Genomic DNA, 18,846 nt, shown 5'->3' with positions numbered 1-18,846 from the left:
TAAGGGGAAATCTTAGAGTTGTTTTAAAACAAAAAGAAGGACCCTGGGTGAGGATCAATCCTTACACAGAAACACAAACGGGATGGACGTTGGAAGAAGGAGAAACAGAAACTGGACAGGAGCCTACCACAGAAGGCTTCTGAAAGACTCTACCCAGCAGTGTATCAAAGCAGATGCTTAGACTCATAACCAAACTTTGGGCATAGTGCAGAGAATTTTATGAAGGAAGGGGGAGATAGTAAGACCTGGAGAGGACAGGAACTCCACAAGGAAAGCAACAGAACCGAAAATTGTAGGCACAGGAGTCTTTTCTGAGACTGATACTCCAACCAAGGACCATTCATGGAGATAACCTAGAACCCTGCTCAGATGTAGCCCATGGCAGCCCAGTATCCAAGTGGGTACCCTAGTAAGAAGAACTGGGACTGTCTCTGACATGAACTCAGTGGCTGGCTCTTTGATCACCTTCCCCTCAGAGGGGAACAGCCTTGCTAGGCCACAGAGGAGGTCAATGCAGCCAGTCTTGAGGATACCTGATAGGCTAGGGTCAGAGCAAAGGGGAGGAGGACCTCCCCTCTTAGTGGACTTGGAGAGAGGCATGGGAGGACATGAAAAAGAAAAGGTGGGATTGGAAGGGAATGAGGGAGGGGACTACAGCTGGGATACAAAGTGAACAAACTGTAATTAATATAAAAAATAAAAATAATAATAATAATAAATATTCATTTGAAAGGAAAGGAAATTTCCTTCCTAAATTAGGAGAGAAACTATGAAGGAAAGGCACAGGCTGCACATGTCAATCTTATGGCCCAAACTTAGAGGAGAAAGATTTATGGAATTCTTATCTCTTGACTTTAATTTGCCTTTGTCTAGGAGCCAAGTTATTAGCTGTGAATGGAATAAGAAGGGAGTTGATGGGAAAAAGTAAAATTATTGCAAAACAACTGAACAGCAACTAAACAAGTAGCCTGAGATTATGAGGGATAGTGATGACCATGAATGTAGAGAATCTCCTTTTTATTCCAGCACACTCCTTCCACATGACATGGCCAGTATTCTCCCACCTTCCCACCAACTCCAGCATTCCTCCACAGCTGTTCACTTAACACATCATTAGTTTAATTTGCTTAGATATCTGTCAAACAAGGCTTTAAACGCACCAAGTAAAGAACCGTAAGTGCCACCCACCTCAAGATTGATCTTCTCCAGCAGCTAGCACAGTTGTCTCAATCAGTAATATATGACAGAAATCAGAACAACTTAAAATATAATTTCTAGACTCTAATGGTCTAGCAATATAAAATAACGATGGAAACAAAAAGAAGTTGTAGAATTGCTGGTAAAATGTTTGTTGTCTACATTTCGAGTAAACAGAAAAACAACAAAACAAAAAATGAGTAATATACTAAAAAGGCAGGTTCTCTAAATACTATTAACCAAGCACAATAACCTGTCACGTATTCTTCAAGAGATCTGTCAGGATGACAACAAAGATGCACAATTAAAAGAGAGTTAGTCCTCTGCATTTTTTTAAGATAGGAATTTAAATGGAAGCTTCACTTTTCCCTTTCGTGTCCTTCTGGCAGAAAACCCTTATAAGCGCCATTGTATCTTACAATTAGTTGGCTCCACAGCAATCAAAGCCACTCCAGCATCACCAACTGGCTTCCCACCTCCCTGAAAACATAGCCCGAAACCTATCATCCTTTGTGGCATGTGTTCACCAAGTGTCCTTATTCAGCCATTAAGTCTTGTTTCCAAATATACTTTGCCATTAATTTACATTTATATTGAAACCCTGATATATGGTTGGTGTGTGTGTCTATGAAAGTGCATATTTATAAATTTAATGAATAAATATGTTAATTTAAAATATCCACTTAATAGGAAAAGCTCATAGAAATAAGCCAAAAATTGCTTATCTATCACTACCAAGATATTTCATCATTGCAATGATTTATCCTCATAGGTTTCATTTATAAAGATAGACTGATAGAAGATAGAAGAAAAGAGACAAACACTGTGTTAGGTAGATGATGATGGTAGATGACATATAAAATGATAGATGGATGGATAGATAGATAGATAGATAGATAGATAGATAGATAGATAGATAGATAGATAAGTGAAAGGATAGATGGGCCCAACGGGGTTATAAAAGATATTACTAAATGTTTACTCCAATTCAAGCAAAAAAAAATGTGAAAGTAAAATTCAAATATTGCACTGTCAATAACTGTTCTCAATTACTCTGAACTCTCTATAAGTCTAAATCATTGTTTTGACAATTTTGTCAATTTTGTATGGTATTTAGAAGCTCTCTTCTCTGAAATATGAAGGATTTGAAACATAGTTTTTAATCTCTTTCCATACATAACTCAGTTCAGTTAAGGAATTTCAGATATCTAGCTAGTTAAACTTTATTTCTTTATACATCTCTTGATTAGGATTAGTATCTGCATGCCTCATGAAAACAAACAAACAAATAGAACAAAAACAACTAGTGGGGACTGAAGCGATGGCTCAGCAGTTAAAACCACAGGCTGCTCTTTCGTTGAACCTGGTTTCAATTCCCAGAATACACAATATTCTGATAGCTCACAATGATAGCTCACAATTCTCTGTAACTCCAGTCCCAGGAGATCTGAAACCCTCTTCTCATCTCCATGGGAGCTACATGCATGCAGTGAACAGAGACACATACAGACAAGACTGTAGTGATATTTTAATTCAGAACATAGCTACTCCATCAAGAGAGCTCATCCAAAGACCTTCTAATTCAGTGTGATCTGGCTGGAATGTAAACATGTCTTTAATCCACGAGACAGAGGCAAGCAGATCTGAGTCCAAGGTCTGCCTTGGAATGCAAGTTTCAGGTAAAGAAAAGCTTCAGTCCATTTGTGGTTGGCCTTTAATCCCCAACAATGAAGGTAAAGCTAGTTTGCAGAAGGACACTCCCATGTTTGAAAGTGATGTCTAATTGAGTGGCAGAAAAAGTGATGAATCCAGGAAAGGTTTGTCATAATAAGATATGCCCAACTCTTTCGAGAAGAGAGAGGAAAGGGAAGCTACTTCAGGGGCAATGCAGAAAGAAAGAGAGAGAAAGGGAGTGTGTGTGTGTGTGTGTGTGTGTGTGTGAGAGAGAGAGAGAGAGAGAGAGAGAGAGAGAGAGAGAGAGAGAAGAGGCAATTTTACCAGAACAGATATATAGAGACAGGTTAAAGAGAGAACAAAGTAGACATAGGTGAAGACAGAACAAGCCAGAGAATGAGAAGGAGCTAAAAAATTAGAGCATATTGCTGAAGTTAGTTTGAGGCCAAGCAGAGTAATTCAGAGGCTGAGAGAAAAGCCGGGTTGAATAAATTAACTGAAAGAAGAATTTGAGCCAGAATAGCTGAATTGAACCAGCCAGCTATGAGCTCAGGAAGCACAAAAAAGGGTGAGTTTATTAAGCTGTAAGTCTCAGAGGCTGAATACATTCCAGGCCTACGTTAGATTATATGGTGGCTAGAAGCTTCCAGAACTAGGCTTAGGTGAGCAGATAGAGGCAGTAAGCCTCCAAGACAAACAACTAAAGCAGGCAAGTAAAAGTTTCTTTTATACAAGACACCCAAATATGTAAAAATAAAAGGAACAAATCTAAACTTGTATTAGACAGTATAAAGTGTTTTACATCTATACAGTGGGGGGTTTCACTGCTAAAAAAAAAAAAAGATATTAAACCATGATAAGTGAAGCAAGCTGAAATTTACATTATTATGTGAAATAATCCAGTCTGAAAAGACTTCACATTATCTGACTGCCAGGAGAAAATTAAGTGGACGTCAGAGGTCCTGTGAGGGGGAGAATTAAGTAGATGGAAGACAATGGGCATGCAAAACAACAAGACAACAAAATTATCTCCCCTGATTCTGTAGACATGGGTCATTGCAGAACCCATAAAATTTGCATCAATTGCAAACCCTTATGTAAGGTGTGTCCTTTGAGAAATTTTGCATCAATTACAGGTATGTTGATGTTAACAAGTGTACTGTTCTGATGTGAATGGTGAACAGTCCAAAAACGCGATAATAAAGTTTGTGCTAACTCCACTGGGTCAAAGGATACCCAGACAGCTGACTAATCAAACAGTAGTTCTGCATTTGTCTATGAGGGTGGTTTTCAAGAAGTCTATAAATACCTCCTGTTCCCTATGTGAACAGGCATGGCTCAATATTGACCCATGTCTTCTTGCCCTTGGTTACCTGTCCTGCTGGGTTCTCAGGTCTTGGGTCTCTGAGGATGATACCAGCATCACCACCCCACTACCCCACCACCCCACCACCCCAGCCACCCTAATTCTTAGGCCTACAGCCTCGGACTCACAGTTATCAAATCCTTTGGACAAAGATTAGATTGTCTCCCTGTCTTCCCTTATATTCTACCTTGCAGATAGCATATCACAGGACTTCTCAGCTCCTATGATATACAGGAGTCATTTTCCATATTAAATACACACACACACACACACACACACACACACTCACACACACACACACACACACATACACACATCTCTTTGGTTCAGTTTTTCTAGAGAACCCTAAGACTGGGAGATTATACAAATGTGTGAATGGAAAGCATTAGGGGAATGTCTGTATTTTCTGCTCAGCTCCAGGACTAACACTGTTGTAAAAGTAAAATTAGAAATAACTGCTATAGCCTATAACTACTACCAAATATGATCAGCAGTCAGTTGGACCTTCCTCAACATCTACTCATTTTTGAACCACTTATCCTAACCCCCAAAGATAAAGAAATAACACCCATATTGAGGGAAAGGTTTGGAGAAAAGTACTGAAAGATTATCATTAGACTGTAATAATGTTTAAAAATTCTGGACTCACATCACGTGTGGAATATAGCCCCTCACTCTTTTGTGGACCCAAGAGTTTCTTCATGTTTTCCTTTATGTTCTCTTTCCTTTGTTGTCTGAAAATTTTCTCCTGATCACACAGTGCCATGCTGAACCGCAGGTCGGGGCATGAGCTATGGTGGAAAACAAAGGATCAGTGAGCCAGGGTTCCCAGGAGCCTTGCTTTGTGGTATCCAGCTTCTTGTGTCCCCCAACGCTGCACTAATGCATGCAGACTGCTCCCCTCAAACCATTTCCCAGGAAGCCACTCAAACAAGAACACAAAACGATGGTTATCTTAAAGCAGTGTGTGCCCTGCAGCGAGCAATGATCTGAGACCAGACTCAAGATAAAGAAAAGAAAAAGATTAGCAATAAGTATTCAGACATAAACTAACTAAAAGTTTTCTTTAAAAAAATTGATATTTAGGTAAAATAAGACTCCTCCGCACATTGTGTAGTGGTCCGGGTGAGATGTCCCTCCCAAGTCTTGGGCACTTGAATACCTGGTATGGCCATGCTATGAAAAGCACTAGGGGCACGCTTAGTGTTTTTATGTCATTCCCAGTGTGCTCAATACATTCTGTTCGCAGATGAGGAAATGAGCTTTCAGTTGCTGTTCCCATCTCCTGCCACCTGCTACCTCTGTTCCATCAACATGAACTCTAAACTTTGGAACCATAAACCTGAAACAAACTCTTTCTTTTATACCTTGCCTTGGTCATGGTGTTTTATTACAGTAACACAAAAGTAGCCAGTGCATGTTGTATATTAGGACAGTAAAGAATTTGGGAAGTGATTCGATACGGAAGGATGTTTGTGGTTCTTGGGTTTGGTACTTTACAAGCTTACTTGGTTCAAGAGTTCTTCCCCTGTTCCTGCACCCCAGCTCTAACACCATAAAATTCACTAACATCATAAAGTGCTTGCCTCCCAGGGAACATCTCTGCAGAAATATTGTCTTGATAAATTCCTTTGTCTAATAGCTGACTCCTTTGAAAAGAAATTAGCTTCAAATAACAGAACTCTAGATACCCACAAATGTAGTGACATCTATAAGACACCAGAATCCCTGTATTTATATTCCTCCTTTTCAATAGTGGCAGCAACAATTTCTTAGAAACCTATGCCAGCTTAAAAAAAATCACAGCAAGCATAATGCATTGTGTCAACTATGGAAGAAATTATTACAAGTTGTCAGTGGCCAATCAACAATGGGAAACAAGCTTTAAAAAGCATAAATATTTCTATGAGAATAAATATGTTACTAGAAGGAGGACCCTTGAAAATGAGCTTTTATTCTGACAACTATTACCCATTGGGAAAGTAAGAAAAGAATGCACAAGTCTGCTTTTTGGATTTTGTGAGTAGACAGCTAAAGTAGACTATTATCATACTGTTATGTATCCAAAGCTTTAGGAATTATTTACTACAGTCTTTAGTAGTATCACTCTCAATATTGTTCATCTTATTAAGTAAGAACTTACCAAACTTCAAGAGACATTTCCAAAATCATTTCAGTGACCTATAAAAGAAACATATTCAATAGATGAGGTATAAAATAAATGCGATTAATATAATATAGTCAAAATAAAATTTAAGTAACATATTAAACAAAAAAGTAACAGTTTCATGCAGATTCATCAGTTTTTGTTAGTTGTTATATATAATTCTATCTGACAAATTATGTTAGCAAGTATTAGAATTGCCTCTTCCTGATTAGTGGCATAATAGTTACAGCAGTAAACAACTACTTTCTGATTAGATTTGAGGCCTGATCCACAGAAGAGAATTCACGCCTTATACTGTAAACCTGGTCAAAACCCATGTGTGGGGAGGTCACAGGCCCTGAAGTGAAATCTACTACTGCTGTTTTACACGTTGAACATGATATCAAACCACCTTCTAAATATTTGTTTATGCCCATGAATTAGTGTTCCTCTCTCGTTTTGGTCAGAGAAGCTTCTGTTTCTAGTGAGCCACAGTTAATGCAAAGACCTATCACTGAAAAAAAGTCCGGAAAATAAGTGACTATGTTGGGTGTTCAGTTCAAAATGTACCATTGATGTTACTCACTCCAAGTCTCAGAAAAGATCAAAGAAAGGGGGTTTGGAAGAATATAAGAGTCAGAGGACAGATAGGCATGCTATGAGACACTGTCTTCTGTATATAACATGGCCATTGCACTTGTTAACTCACAGAAGCTATGGTCACCTGTACAAGACCTGCACAAGGTGACCTCTCAATATTCCATCACAGATAGAAGAGGGAATCGGGAGGCCTTACCCTTTCCTGAGGAGTTATTAGCAGTCATTAATGGTTGCTAGGGGATGGGAAATCATTTTCTTCAGTAACCACTGATAAGTTACCCATGCTCCACTGAATTAACCCTTACCCATACTCATGCAAGCAACCCTTACTAAATAAACTCAGTGCATCACAAAAACAAATGAAAAAACAACAACAAAAAAGGAAAATTAGAAGAAGGTGTTCAGTAGGAGTAGAAGGTAGATGAGAGAGGGAATAGGGTGAAATTTTTTAAATGTAAAATTGTCAAAATGGCAATTTCATTAAAAAAGGAAATGTCACTGCCTTGTTGTTTTCTTCCCACACTGAAATACTCAGTTCCATGGTAATTACACATAAAACATCAAAAAATGGCTGAAGAGCTGGCCCTAGAGTCACAAGAGCAGTAGAGCTGGCTCTGCCTCTCACTGGCTGTAGCACTCAGGAAAGAGGGCTCTTCGCCTGGCCTGGGAACTACGGTGGATCTGGTCCTGATGTTAAAGGCATGGGTGAGCCATCCCCAAGGGTATGAGAATAGAAGAACTGGCCCAGGCCCTTGCCCTGTGCAGCACTAGGGAGACTGAGCCCCGCTTCTGAACTCTGAAGTACAGTGGAGCTGGCTCTAGCTGCCTGGGTGCAGTGAGCTGACTCTTAGGGCCGGAGAGCAGGAAAGCTGATCCTGGCCCCTGCTTGCAGCAGCATTGGGTGGGCTAGACCAGACGGTGGTGGAGAGCTTGCCCTGGAGGTGTGGATATGAGAGAACTGGCAGGCTAACCAGCTTAGCTACCGCCCAGGCCAGATTCAGGGCTTTGAAGTGGCTTACCCTAAAATCTACACAATCTATGGACTATTGGAACACAAGAAAGGGCTGGTCCTGCTGATCCAAAACCGAAGGATCTCCATGACACAGGGCAACAACAGGATAACTAGGGGAAGGATCCAGTGTTGCTGATATGGCAAGAAACCAGAGGCCTTGAACTAGACCATTGCAATAAACATTTGCAAGTGAAAATGTGTGGAGAGAGGGGTATACTGTGGGCCACACTGTGACAAACAGCTTTCAGGACAAGGTGTTTTCTATGCTTTGTTCTGAATTCTGTTTGTTTTTTATTTTCTTTGGAAGAGGGCTGCAAGGGCAGAGGGTAGATACAAGGGTACCGGGAGATGAGTGGGACTCAAAAAGAATCAGTAAAAAGTAGAAAAATAAAACAAAATAAGACACACTCCTTTTTGTGCACTGTTTGGGAGCTGCTTAAGGTGTATCCACCATGGCCAAAAAAATAAAGAAAGCCTTGGTGGGAGTTCACATAGGTACGTGTGTAACAAGTGGGGCTGGAACTGGAGCACTCATGCCTCCTGGGTACCCACTAGGCTCCAAGAAACATCCACCAGTGGAATTCAGAGGATCCAGGTTTTACTTTCTCAAGACTACTTGAGAGCCGACCAAAGTGTATCCTGTTAAGCAGACAAATTTTGCTTAACTTAAAGGGGGTGGGTAATATCCAGAGCAAAAGGTGTCTGAAAAGATGCCTTCCCAGAGAGTGCATCTCTGCTGAATTGAAAGACCTCTGACATAGTACTGATGGTGTCAGTGCTGAGAAATGTTCCTTAAGACTGTCACAAGAACCAACGGGAAAATGTCCTGAAAGTTGCTGTATAGTTGTAAAATCCTGCCATTACTTTCATTGGTACCAGTTACCATAAAAACATAGGTTGGAGTGACTGCTTAATTGCTACTATAGAATATAACTACAATATTTTTGAAATATGAAAGGCATGAGTTTAGAACCATCAAACAATACTAAAAATAATTAGATTTGTTAACTTTGGGGTTCAAGGTGGAGGAAGATGGCAAGACTTTTCCAAAGGTTTAAAATAAGTTTATTGACTATTCTCAGTATGAGCTTATAAGTAAAAGATAATAAAGTCTATATAAAAATATGCCTCACAGTACACTGAACTGAAATAGTTTTCTACTAAGTTCATTGCAGAGTATTTGAAACTGATGGGTAATCAAGGAATAACTGCTGAATCTTGTTCTGTCAAAAAAAAATATCCAATTGTTAAGAATGATAAAGTTGCGGGATAGTCTGACCCAAAAATAACATTTCTTCTACTTAACTTTGCAAATCTAAATTCATGAATCAAGATGCAGATATTACTTTTAGAGCTGATAATATACCCTGAAAATTCTAGGACAAAAGGAATTATTCATGCCCAAATGAAATGTGATTTGTCGTAAGTCAAAAGCAACAGCCTATAAAATAATTACCATCTATCTATCAATCGGAGCATTGCCTAGCCCACATCCCAGGACATTATGCCTTATTTCCCATTTTGAAATTTCAACTGGAACCTTTCCCAAAACAGAACTGGAAAAAATTTTGTACCGAATAACTTTTTTTTATTGTTGTTGATTATTAATGTTTATTATTGATTTATCTTTTAGTTAAACAGTGGTTATTCTTTTTTTAATTTTATTTTTATTATTAGTTGCATTTTATTAACTCTGTATCCCAGCTATATCCTGCTCCCTCATTCCCTCCCAATCCCACCCTCCCTCCCTCATTTCCTCCCTGCCCCTTTCCAAGTCCACTGATTGGGGAGGACCTCCCCCCCTTTCATCTGACCCTGTTTTATCAGGTATCTTCGGGACTGGCTACAAAGTCCTCTTCTGTGGCCTAGCAGGACTGCTCCTCCCTTAGGGTGTGGGGAGTCAAAGAGCCTGCCATTGAGTTCCTGTCAGAAAAAGTCCCTGTTCCGCTTACTATGGGAAACCAATTGGTTACTGAGCTACCACAGGCTACATCCAAGCAGAGGTTCTAGGTTATATCCATACATGGTCCTTGGTGGAGTGTCAGTCTCAGAAAAGACCCCTGTGCCGAGATATATTTGGTCCTTGTGGAGCTCCTGTCCTCTCCAGGTCATACTAACTCCCCTTCTTTCATATGATTCCCTGCACTCTGCCGAAGGTTTGGTCATGAGTCTTAGTATCTGCTTTGATACTCTGCTAATAACTTTATTGGGGTTATTTAGTAAGATAAACGAGCATCAGCAGCACAAACTCTGTTTTATCGTTGTTGCTGCTTGTGGGTTTTGCTTGCTGGCTTGCCTGCTTGCTTGCTTATTTTGAGACAAAGTCTCACTGTGTAACCTAGGCTGTGCTACGACTGGCAGTTCTTCCTCCTGGGCCCCAGTGTTCTGGAATGTAGCCATGTCCTACCAAACCTGGACAACTATTCTGTTTTTCCAAAGAAATATATGAAATTTGCCACTGAAATGAGATTAAACTTAAGGTATTTCTCTCTAAACGGCCAAATCTCCACGTATAAGCGGATATAAGATAAACTATTATGCTTTATTGCAATGTATACCTCATCAGAGTAAATAGCTAATACAAAACTGAATTTTCAACTGGCAGGTCCTGATCCAACTTACATATTAAAATAGTCAATGCTTGAAGGTATCTGGTACCACACTGTTTCATTGATTTACTAATAAAAACAAACAAACAAGCAAACAAAGACCGTAAAATTAGCTATGCCATGTTTATGGCTGTATTTGTGTTCCCAGGATAATACCCTTTCTATCCATGTTCCTCGCTATTTCTTCTTTAAGATGTTCTGATCCTAGATAGAAAAGACTCTTGAGGTAAATCGGAGTAAGAGCGGGCACAGGATGTTTCTGTCATCTGGAACATTTCAGGATGTGCTGCTACGGCTCCCGTCATGGGTCAGCCGCTCATTTCCTCGTGTTGCCCAAGCAGAACCCAGAGGATGAGAAGAAAGGCTTACTCGGCCCCCACTCCCAATGCACTGTGTTCAGACTTGCTGGGAAACCTGATATTCATGAGCTTCACATCTTTTACCTGGAACGTGTCATTCAGCTAAAACGGCTACAAAAATATGTACTTCCTGTGAGGCATTAAACAATGACTGAAGCTTCTTCCCACACTCTGCAAACAGCCCTTCACTGCAGGCTTCCATGCTGTAGGTCAGAGCATTAGGAAAAAGGGGGACCAAACCCCTGAGGCACCTCCGCCCCCTACCAGCCCTTAATTCTTAACAAAGGGCCAGAACAAATTGGAACCTCCAACTCCTCTCAGAACCACAGATGTAAAGAGCATGCGGCACCAATTACGCATTCTTGTGGAAACTAAAAACCTCTTGTTTGCATTCTACAGTGGAGAAGAATTTTGCCATCTACCATGGAACATGTTCAGTCAGAGAAGGTATAGGGAAAGTGGAGTACAGAAACTATTGCTGAAAACATTTCCGACTTTAACATAATTTTTAATGTGCCTAAGCCACTGGTTCCCTTGGCTATGCTGAAAGAATGAAACTAAAACAACAAATATAGTATCTGGTACTTTTAAGCTATTACACTGAAATGATCCACACAGTCAAATAATCTTCAAGTTGACAATCTATCCTATCAGTAAAGAGTTCTTCAAATATCTTAGAACATACTACCTCCACACTTTAATATTTGTACTGTTTCCTTTTGATAGATCATTATCTTAAATTCTGATCCCTAGTCTGTTCATTCTCATTCATTTCTTCTAAGTAGAAACAAAGGCAAATGACTGCCGCATTGATTCAGGAACTGTTCACATCTGTCAAAGAAATAACAATGGTATTTTAAGTATATTTGTATTTACCTGACCCATGCAAGATAAAACAAATGAAAATTTGAAAGTTAAGAGTCACTTTTACAAAGAGACACATTTTCATAGCCTGCTTGTAATTCCTCCCTGTGAAGAACAAAAAATGAACCTGACAAAGGACATTCTGAGGGAAGAGTGGGGATCATAACTCTGACAATGCAAACTAAGTCACAGGCATTACAAGGGGACACTCATAAATACCATTTTAATATAAAACCTGATGAACTTAAAATTAGTATATTCTACCAAAAATGTTCTCTTACTCAAAAAATTCAGGCAAGCCAGGCAGTGATGGCACACACCTTTAATCCCAGCACTTGGGAGGAAGAGGCAGGTGGATCTCTGTGAGTTCGAGGCCAGCCTGGTCTACAGAGCAAGTTCCAGGACAGCCAGGGCTACACAAAGAAACCCTGTCTTGAAAAAACAACAACAACAAAAGTCCCAGGACAATTGTAGTCTAGAGTATACCCTGGACAATCTTTAAAGATTTGAAAGATGAAACTACACTATTTTATTTATAAGTTGTTCTCCTTTATTCTCTATGACCTGACAATTCCTCAGCTCATCTTTTTACCAATGTGACCATCAGAGGGAATTATGAAAAGCTGGATAATTCATACAACAACCAAGGTTTCTTAGAGAACTCCCAGCAAACCACTTTTCTCTCTGTGGTAATCCTTGTCTCTTTAGCTTTTGTCTGTTAAACCTACTATTTTTATTAGTATTATCTAAGAAATCCCCAGGGTTTTGGTCTTTTACATGAGCAAAATTATTCAAACACCTATGGCTAGGTACTACACAATGGCTTGCAGCTGACTATGCTGTACTCTCCTGATAGAATTCACTGCCCAAGACAGGAGCCCCAAGAATGCAGGACTATTAAAAAACACCCTGTAATTTAAAACTTATTTATTGTGACAATATGAGAAGATTCACCCTAGTGGCTATTGCTGTTAGCCTAAAATAAAATCATATTCTTTCTTAAATACAGTAATTGTTTGATTTATATTTGGACTATTCCCTGCATAGTCAACTGTCTGGTGCTCTTGACATATGTCTTAGTTAGAATTATTATTGGTGTAATAAAACACCATGACCAAAAGCAACTTGGAAAGGAAAGGGTTTATTTCAGTATACACTTCCAGGTTCATCACTGAGGGAAGTTAAGGCAGTAATTCAAACAGGACAGAAATCTGGAGCAGGAGTTGATGCAGAGGACATAGAAGGGTGCTGCTTGCTGGCTTGCTCCCCATGGCTTGCTCAGCCTGTTTTCTTATAGTAGCTAGGACTACCAGCCCAGGGATGGCACCATCCACAAAGGTTAGGGCCTTTCCCTACCAATCACTAATTAAGAAAATGCCCTACAGGCTTTCCTACAGCCTAATCTCATGGAGGCATTTTCTTAATTTAGGGTCCTTCCTCTCGGACAATTTTTGTTTGTGTCAAGATAACATATAGTTCTCCAGTGCACAATCTTATCCAGTGATTCCCTGACTTTAAGGAAGTCATGTCACTGAGGTAGGACTGTGTGTTTATAAACCTGTTAGCACAAAGGGACCATAAATCAAATACAGTTCCTTTTAGATTAGCAAAACTGTGCTGTAAAGTGTTGTTTGTCTCTGCTGCTGATTGTATAATGAGATGGGAATGGCAGGGGTATACTCCTACTGCTGACCAAATAGAACAGCAAGTTTTAAAATCCATGGTAAAGTCCTTTCCCAACATGCCTAAGCCTGGGGTCTATCTCCAGTGTTCATTTGAAAAAAAAAAAAAGAAAAGAACAGAATTCACAATTTTTAAAGTATGACATCCACTAAATGTATCACAGTAAATCCAGAAAATCCTGCTGAACATCATAACCTGGGGCCTCTGTAGTGTCTTGATTTTCCTCCGAACTCTACCTTGTCTCCTAAACTTACCTAATTTAGAGTCTTTGACTTAACCGAAGACATAGTTCCCCAATGAAATCATCCTGACACAAACTCACACTCAAAACTGCCATTGTTTCAAGGTTTTGCCACTATCTCTTCCACAGAACTCATTCTTAAGTCATAGACATGACTTAGCGACAGTAAAAGCAATCAGATAAAGCTACACAAATGCCACAGAAGCATGAAATGGGGCTATTTTTAAGCAATAATACTAACTTCCAAATAAAGACAGAAAATTAAAACATAGTGTAAACCTGAGGCTACAGTATTTGCCAAAACAAACTTACTTTATCCGGAACAATAAAGAAGTATAATTTCTCTTTCTGGCCTCCAAACTGTAGCATTTTCATGCTTTGTTTGAAGTGGGCTACTTCATATACATCCAGTTGACTTCTGAGGAAACTAGATAAATTGTCCTCAACCTGTGGGTCACAACCCTGTCATGGGTCAAACAACCCTTTCACATGGGTCACGTAAGACCGTCATAAAACACAGATATTTACACTATGATTCATAACAGTAGCAAAATTACAGTTATGAAGTAGCAACAAAATTATTTTCTGGTTGGGTGTCACCACAACATGGGGAACTGTCTTAAAGGGTCTGCAGCATTAGGAAGGTTAAGAATCACGATCTAGATATTTTTGGACCAAAATTGGCTATTATAACCTAAGAACTGTGTTTGAAAAATTCAAGAATGAGTGACTAGAGTAGTCTGAATCATTTTCAAACAAATGGCTGCTAAATTAAACTCTACCTGTATTTAAATGAGTTTGTTTAAGTAAGTAAAGACAAATAAGTTTGCTCTCCAGCTAAATTGGTTTCATGAAGCATGTGATTCCCATTTGGTTGAATCTGACCGAGTACAATTATCATGAGAATATCTAGTATTTATCTGGTGATTGCTGGACCATGCACTGTATTAATACTTTCTCGGTATTAACCTGTTTATCCAGAACCACAACCCTAAAATGTGGGTACTCGATGTAACCCGGCTTCATAGATGAGGACGTGAGGAAAAAACTACAAGTCTACCATCACTCAAGCTAATCAGTGACAAACCACAAACTCCAACAAGCAGGAGGCCCCTGGTTCTAAAACTGAGGCTGTCCCAGTGGCTCTCCGGTGACAGCTATGGTATTCTGTAAGCTCTGACGATTACAATGCAACCTAATCTTGACTTGAAAAGTGCCATTGATACCAAAAACTGGGGACCCAACTCTAAAGCTGACTTTATCCTCAACACACAATGTTTCAAAAGAAGTTGAGTAATAAATGGTAGTCTAGGGAAGAACTTCCAACAGAAATGCCTATTTTCCAACTCAGCAGCTCTCAGCTGCACTCAGTTACTCAGCTCTTACATATTAGATGCGATGACAGAGAGGTTTTCCTAGTACCTATCACTCTGCATTGCCATTGTAGTCACTTTCCTGGGAAGCACCCTGCTCTTAGGGCATCCATCTTTTTGACACCTATCTCCACACTAAGTATCTTTACATGGTAATGTTTTCCTTGCAAATCCTTTCTTCTTTTCTTAGAAAAAAAAAAAGAAGCCTAACCTCGGTTGCTCTCAGTTTCCTCTTATGTGGGCACAAACCTGCTGTGACTCACTACTCAAACAGGAAGATGCTATGTCAATTCTTGCATCTCTCATTTAGGTGCTGCTGTGTACTGAGCCCCTGAACCCATCCTTCCTTCATCCATCAACTCTCTGTTCCTTGTCCTTACCTAGAAACTGCTTCTGGAACTTATGTCAGTCTAAGATGATGGCTTCCCTCAGGCAGTTCCTAGGGTAATTCTGATAAGAACTGTCTTCTACCCCTTTCAGTGAGTCACTCTGGCCACACCTTTGCTTAAATGACAAACTGAGCCCCTGATGTGCACATTACCCAAGATGGCTGTAACCTACTGTCTTCAGTCCCTTTCAGACCTAGTCTCTTGCCATTCTCTCTACTCTTCTTCATCTGCACTGGAGCCATCTTCCTTCCTGCAGCTGCTTTGCCAAGCAATCTGGGCTTTTAGATTGCTCAGTTTTCTGCAATTATAACCACGGAAGCTATGTATGTTATAAAGATCATGGATTTACATAGCTTAGATAATTTAAGAGGCTGAAAGTCCAAATCAGGTTGCCCCATGAAGGCCTCATGACAGATGTAACACTTGTTACAGATGCAACAATTGTAACACTCAGATTACATCAAAAACAGAGAACCAAAAAAGTGTGAAGAGAACCAAAAGAAGTGTGTTCTTTTTAACGGTTCCTCAACCGGCATAAATGGCCAGCATCAATCCCTTCCACGGGTAACACTCACAGTGGCATACCTCCTACTAAGCCCCACATCGTAAAGGCTCCAATCCACCACCTATCAACAGTGCCACACATTCTGAGCTCCGGAACTCTAGGAAGCTACACTGAAACCATAGGAAGGGTCTCCTGCCCTCAGCCTCTAAGATTCCTTTCTTAGCCTTTTTTTGTAGAACGATATTTGCTACCTCCTCTCCTACACAAATATGCAAATGCCTTCAGTTTTCTTCCCTGGTTTACGCAGCATTTGTTGCTGTCACTAACAGAAGCATCCTACCCCTAGTTTAACTCGCTTTTCATCTGGTTTACTACACAGAATACTAACTTAAGAATTAAGCTTGTCTTGTTTGCTTGTGACTGAAATCGGTGACCAGTGAGTGATTGCCCATTCCTGGGTGTTCAGTGGTTATTTGTGAATAGATGGAGAATGGGTGACAAGCAAACACAGCAGCAGAATGTGAATTATAGAATGAGAGAGCACTTGTGGAATGAATGAATTAATAAACGAGTGCCTTATTCCTTTAACCATGTGGCACTTAAAATGATCACATAAAATTCATGAATGGTACTCAATATCAGACGGAAGTGCTTAGCAGTACAGCACGCTTCTGTCTGCCATCTGTTTATAAAGGTATCCAAGGGAGTTAGCTGATGGATGAGTGACAAGATGAAGAAATATGCAACCGACATGCAGCAGGCAAATGTTAACTCCAGAACATGATGGGTAGTTTGTGCTTGTTCGCTGGAGAAAGACTTGAACTCTTTATGTCTGAAAAACTTCATAATTAAAATTTGGAGGAAATTAGAATACTTCACAGAGGCCTCATTTCCTGGCTCTATGAACAGAAAACTTTAGTTGCACACCAGCTCCTATCTGTCAGACTGTCAGATTATTTGGGATGGGGGGTTATTTGTTGTTGGAGTTGTTTCTATTTTATCTATTTATTTTGTGTGCGTGAGCTCTCCCATACATGCCACAAGCACTTCTAAGTGAAGCTGAAAGGACAGTTTGGAGAAATCACTTCTCTCCATCCACCATGTGGATCTTGGGTCAAAGTCAGGTTGTTAGGCTTGGTAAAGGTTGGTCACTGACCAAGCTCTCCAGACCTGTTCCTTCTTTTTATAATATAGCCTCTGGCTATGTAGGCCAAACTTGTCTGAGACTCATTATCTTCCTGCCTCAGTCTCCCAGAGTACTCGCAATACAGGCATGTGCCACCACACCCAGCTCTATTACTTTGCTTTATGGAATTTTCTTCCTGGTATTTATCACTAGTTGGTGTCGAGGGATTAGTTGTTTCGTCACTGTTGCCTATTTACCATCCTTATGAGAATAGGAGTCCCTGGAGCTAGAATATTGTCCATCATGTCCTCTGCTGTTTGATCATAATGAAGCAGCTCACACTGAGCACTTGAGCTCCTCACATTCATCATCTTATATATGACTATTTACTTTTCAAACAGATTATTAGGTTCTTGAAAATGGATGTCTGTGCCTCTCTAATACTTAGCAATTTTGAGGCATGCAATAAAAACTCACATTCTCCTTATATTAAAGCTTGTTCCACTGACAGATTTTGAAATTATGTAATATGGAAATGAAAGAGTTTTACTCTTGCTGTTTTTATTTTTTACTATCCATGAAATGGGAAGATTTGCAAGCTTTTTGAGAATGTATTCAAAAGAACTAAGCCAGAGAGGAGCTTTGAAATAATGTGTTCTCAACCCTCATTTTAAGGATGAAAGTGAGACTCAGAGAAAACAAATGACAATTCAAACATCTGAAAGGAAAGCAATGTCAATACAAACAAGATTACAGATTCCAAATCCTGTTTCTACCCACAAATGTCCAGAGCTCACCCTGGGAGTCAGCCCAAGTCCAATTGGAGGTTCCTGTTGATTCTCCAGCTGTCTCCTGGCCACAGACACGACTCTGTGTTGAGTCAGTATTAATTTTCAGATGCCAGAAGTTTGAGGGAGCTTTGACTAGTAATGTCTTGGCTTGTAGTTTTTGTACTTTTTCACCAAAGCCAAGTGCTCTTCTTATTATGTCATATTGCCATAACCATCTTGTAGGTTTATTTAAGTCTGCACTCTCCCAGCATTCATTGGCAGCTTGCTCATTCTCTCTTACCTGTCTGTGAGTGTTACAGACAGAAAACCACCCACCTAGGGAAGATCCTATCTCAGGAACTGAAGAGGAAGGCAAGGCTCCCATGGGATACTCCCACATGATCCAAGAAAGAGTCCCAGAGCTAGACAACCAGCCAATTCCACTTCTTCCAAGGACCACTCCTCAACTCAAAGGATTGACATTCAAATGCAAACTGCAAGGGACTCTAGAGAGAAAAGTAATGAAGAAAAGCTCTTTGGCTAACTATTTTCCCAGACACACTAAGGAAAGTTTACGTAACCTACTTTGAATTCAGGAATGTAGAAAGCCTCTTCAGAGCTCAAGGGTTATACAACTTAACCATAGGAAATGACAGAAGGAAGGAAATATATTTTTCCTCCATGATATCCTCTTTCATAATCAGTTTTTGGATCAGAGACTGAAGAATAGAAGAACTGTTTTGGAAAGGCTAAGCCATGTTTACAAAGCTCTCAACAAACTATTATTAAAATGCCTGGTAGGGCATTCAGATGTACCTGACCACCTCTGCGCTCTTTGCCCTAGGACTCACCATCATGTACCGGGCAGGCCTCTAACCCGCTGTGCCCTTTCTTTCTTCCTTTTTTCAAGACTGCACCTTTTCAAATACTTC

The 18,846-nt window shown here is 39.9% G+C and overlaps 1 protein-coding gene across 1 annotated transcript in view; it reads right to left on the bottom strand.

The window, feature by feature from the left end:
* The window catches only part of Pla2g4a (phospholipase A2 group IVA), a 227,402-nt gene that overhangs the window by 60,095 nt on the left and 148,461 nt on the right, over window positions 1-18,846 (bottom strand). Inside the window, exons 4-5 of the mRNA XM_055624400.1 lie at window positions 6,381-6,418; window positions 4,887-5,028 (exon numbers count right to left, since the gene is read on the bottom strand). Coding sequence (XP_055480375.1) covers window positions 4,887-5,028; window positions 6,381-6,418 — 180 coding nt within the window. The remainder of the gene's footprint in view (window positions 1-4,886; window positions 5,029-6,380; window positions 6,419-18,846) is intronic.

Source organism: Psammomys obesus, unplaced genomic scaffold, assembly GCF_907164565.1.
Source record: "Psammomys obesus unplaced genomic scaffold, mPsaObe1.curated_primary_1811, whole genome shotgun sequence".
Classification (NCBI taxonomy): Eukaryota; Metazoa; Chordata; class Mammalia; order Rodentia; family Muridae; genus Psammomys; species Psammomys obesus.
The sequence above is the reverse complement of the archived record's forward strand: the minus strand, read 5'-3'. Positions and strand labels throughout refer to the sequence as shown.